We start from the raw sequence: 3,663 nt of genomic DNA, 5'->3' as shown, positions 1-3,663 counted from the left end.
CGCTTCAGCTTTCCAAGTAGCCGGAATTACAGGCATACGCTACCATGCCCAGCCGATATTTTGATTTATCGTAGAGATGAGGTCTCGCTGCCCAGGCGGCTCTCGAACCCCCGGGCTCAGGCAATCCACTCACCTCAGCCTCCCAAAGGCGCGGGATTACAGGCTGAGCCACCGAGCCCGGCTCCTGATTCGGTTCTTAAACCCACTTAGCCTCTAACTCTGACTCAGGGTTGGTAATAGAAGACTGGAGTCCAGATGTTCTCTCTAGGAACGAGGTCTAAATCACAGTCCAATTATTGCATACAAGCTAAAGATGGAGGTTTTAGATGGTCCTTAACACCCTCTTAAAGACACAAAGCTACAAACTCAGATGAGTAGCCACTTAGGTCACAGACCATTCCCAACCGGGTGTGATGGCTCAGCCTATAATTACAGCACTTTGGGAGGCTGAAGCGAGAGGATTGCCTGAGCCCAGGGGTTTGAGAGCAGCCTGGGCAACTTGGTGAGACCTCGTCTCTACAGTAAGTCACAAAAACTAGCCAGGTGTGGTGGCGTGTGTCTATAGTTCCAGCTACTTGGAAGGCTCAGGTGATCCTTCTGGCTCAGCCTGGGCAACAAGAGTGAGACTCCAACTCACAAAAAAACAAACAAACAAAAAAGACCATTTCCCAATTTCAGCTCACTTCTCACACTTAACTCAGATTATAACTATGCAGCCAGCAAAGTAGAAAAACTGACATAACATCCAGAAAATTCAGAATAAGAACTGTTTTCATTTCAAATGTACAGATAAATGAAGTCAACAAAAGTTTTGGCTATATGTTGTTTTCTCATTTACTATGACTTTGTAGGCACAATCATGTTTGCCACCAGTGAATTTTTTTGTGTTTATTTTGAGTTGGAGTCTCACTCTGTCGCCCAGGCTAGAGTGCAGTGGCCGCTCCCGGCCACCGCAGCCTCGACCTGCTGGGCTCCGGCGATCCTTCCGCCTCAGCCTTCCAAGTAGCTGGAACTACAGGCGCGCGCTACCATGCCCGGCTAATTTTTGATTTATTGTAGAGATGAGGTCTCGCCAAGTTGCCCAGGCGGGTCTCAAATCCGTGGGCTCAGACAATCCACTCACCTCAGCTCCCAAAGGCGCAGGATTACAGGCTGAGCCACCGAGCCTGGCTCTTTTTATGGCTCAAGCCTGTAATCCCAGCACTTTGGGAAGCAGAAGTAAACCAGTGAACTTTCAAATGAATGGTATTTAATGTGGAGCTCACTGGATAGTAGGGAACTGTTGTGCTGACTTTGCTTTATTTAATACATTTACGAATGAATCAAGATATTCCGGCATAGCCCCAACCCTTCTAAAGCACACAGATTAAATGTCAGTGTATGACAAGTGTCTACACATTCAGTCACGCTAGATATGAAACTGTGTAGAAGGTAGTGAGGGGCAAAGTTTCTCACAACCTTTTCTGCAGTCTTCCTCCCCACCTTCCACATTAGCTGAAATGAGTGAGCATTAGTTCCTGACGGATACGATCAACCTCTAAGTCCAGGGACTCCATGTGTTCATACGCTTCTTCAGGGGGCTGCTCCATGGGTCCTGTCATTGGGGACGACCAAATATCCATCCCATGCTCCAAGGAGATATTGTGGAGAACACAACAAGCCAAGATGATGTGGCTGGATTTCTCTGGTGAGTACTGCAGTGCCCCCTTGGATCCATCCAGGCAGCGGAATCGGGAGCAGAGTGTTCGGAAAGTCTTCTCAATCACACTGTGAGTCGCAGAATGGGCCATGTTATAGCGATATTCTGCTGGGGTTTCAGGAATGTGAAGTGGGGTCATGAGCCAGGTGCGGAGAAAGAAGGAACTGTCACCTGTTGAGAAGGCCCAAAGAAATGATAAGCGGCTATAAGTTATATGCTAAAGGTGAACAAGAAAATATAACAGTCTCTCTGGAGCCAAAGCACACCAGAAACATTAAAATGCTGTGGTAAAAAGAAGGCTTGCCCCTGGGCACAATGGCTCAAGCCTGTAATCTCAGCACTTTGGGAGGCTGAGGGGAGAGGATTGCCTGATTCCAGGACAACTTGGTGAGACCTTGTCTCTACAAAAAATAAATAAAAATTAGCCAGGCGTGGTGGTGCATGCCTGTAGTTCCAGCTACTTAGAAGGCTGAGGCAGAAGGATTGCCTAAGTCCAGCAGGTTGAGGCTCCAGTGGCCGTGAGTGTGCCACTGCACTCCAGCCTGTGCAACAGTGTGACACTCTGACTTAAAAAAAAATGCATGACAATATTAGGAGAAGGAAAACATGAGTCTTGGCTGACAATATCCTCGGTAAGAACAAATAAAGAAAAAAGAGCAATAAGAGCTGATAGCTTAAAAAAAAAAAAAAAAAAAGCCGGGCTCAGTGGTTCAGCCTGTAATCCCGCGCCTTTGGGAGGCTGGGTGAATGGATTGCCTGAGCCCGCGGGTTCGAGACCCGCCTGGGCAGCAAGACCTCATCTCTACAATAAATCAAAAAAATCAGCTGGGCGTGGTAGTGCATGCCTGTAATTCCAGCTGCTTGGAAGGCTGAGGCGGAAGGATCGCCGGAGCCCAGCAGGTCGAGGCTGCAGTGTCCGGGAGCGGCCACTGCACTCCAGTCTGGGCGACAGAGTGAGACTCCAACTCAAAAAAAAAAAAAAAAAAAAAGCCAAATCTGAAAGAATGTAGGGAAGAGGTAAAGGCACTGAAAGAAATAAAATTTCTGCATTTTCCAAAATTCAGAGGTATTGTTTTGTTTTGTTGTTGTTGTGTTTTTGTTTTTTTTTTGAGACAGAGTCTCACCCTGCCACCCAGACTGGAATACAGTGGCACAATCCTGGCTCACTGTAGCCTTGACCTCCTGGGCACAGATGACCCTCCCGCCTCAGCCCTCCGAGTAGCTGGGACTACAGGCACATGCCATCATGCCCACCTAATTTCTGTATTTTTTTGTAGAGATGAGGTCTCATTATGTTGCTCAAGTTGGTCTTGAACACCTGGGCTCAAGAAATTCTCTCACCTCAGCTACCAAAGTGCTGGGATTACAGGCGTGAGCCACTGAGCCAAAATTGTTGTTTAATAAAAGGCATAATTTGAAAAAACTATTAGCCGGGCTCGGTGGCTCAGCCTGTAATCCTGCGCCTTTGGGAGGCTGAGGTGAGTGGGTTGCCTGAGCCCACAGGTTCGAGACTCGCCTGGGCAGCCAGACCTCATCTCTACAATAAATCAAAAAATCAGAAGGGCGTGGTAGCACATGCCTGTAATTCCGGCTACTTGTAAGGCTGAGGCGGAAGGATCATTGGAGCCCAGCAGGTCGAGGCTGCTGTGGCCGGGAGCGGCCACTGCACTCCAGTCTGGGCGACAGAGTGAGACTCCAATTCAAAAAAATAAATAAATAAAATAAAATAAAAAACTATTAGATAGCGTGCCAATCTTCAAAATCTCCAGAGAGCAAGAATGCAAGAGAGAAAAAGAAAATTCTTCCAGGAGAGCCCAAAATACTCTGAGGAAAATTTTTAACTTTACTGTAAAAATTTCAAGTCAGCCGGGCTCGGTGGCTCAGCCTGTAATCCCCCGCCTTTGGGAAGCTGAGGTGAGTGGATTGCCTGAGCCCACGGGTTCAAGACCCGCCTGGGCAGCCAG

The 3,663-nt window shown here is 47.8% G+C and overlaps 1 protein-coding gene across 1 annotated transcript in view; it reads right to left on the bottom strand.

The window, feature by feature from the left end:
• Positions 1-1,297: 1,297 nt before the first annotated feature.
• HARBI1 (harbinger transposase derived 1) overlaps positions 1,298-3,663 on the bottom strand; it is a 14,282-nt gene continuing 11,916 nt past the window's right edge. The window contains exon 2 of the mRNA XM_008065357.2: positions 1,298-1,870. Coding sequence (XP_008063548.1) covers positions 1,491-1,870 — 380 coding nt within the window. The 3' untranslated portion in view covers positions 1,298-1,490. The remainder of the gene's footprint in view (positions 1,871-3,663) is intronic.

The sequence above is a fragment of the Carlito syrichta genome, unplaced genomic scaffold (assembly GCF_000164805.1).
Source record: "Carlito syrichta isolate Samal-C Ts95f unplaced genomic scaffold, Tarsius_syrichta-2.0.1 Scaffold308253, whole genome shotgun sequence".
Classification (NCBI taxonomy): Eukaryota; Metazoa; Chordata; class Mammalia; order Primates; family Tarsiidae; genus Carlito; species Carlito syrichta.
Note: the sequence above shows the minus strand (reverse complement) of the source record. Positions and strands in the feature narration are given on the sequence as shown.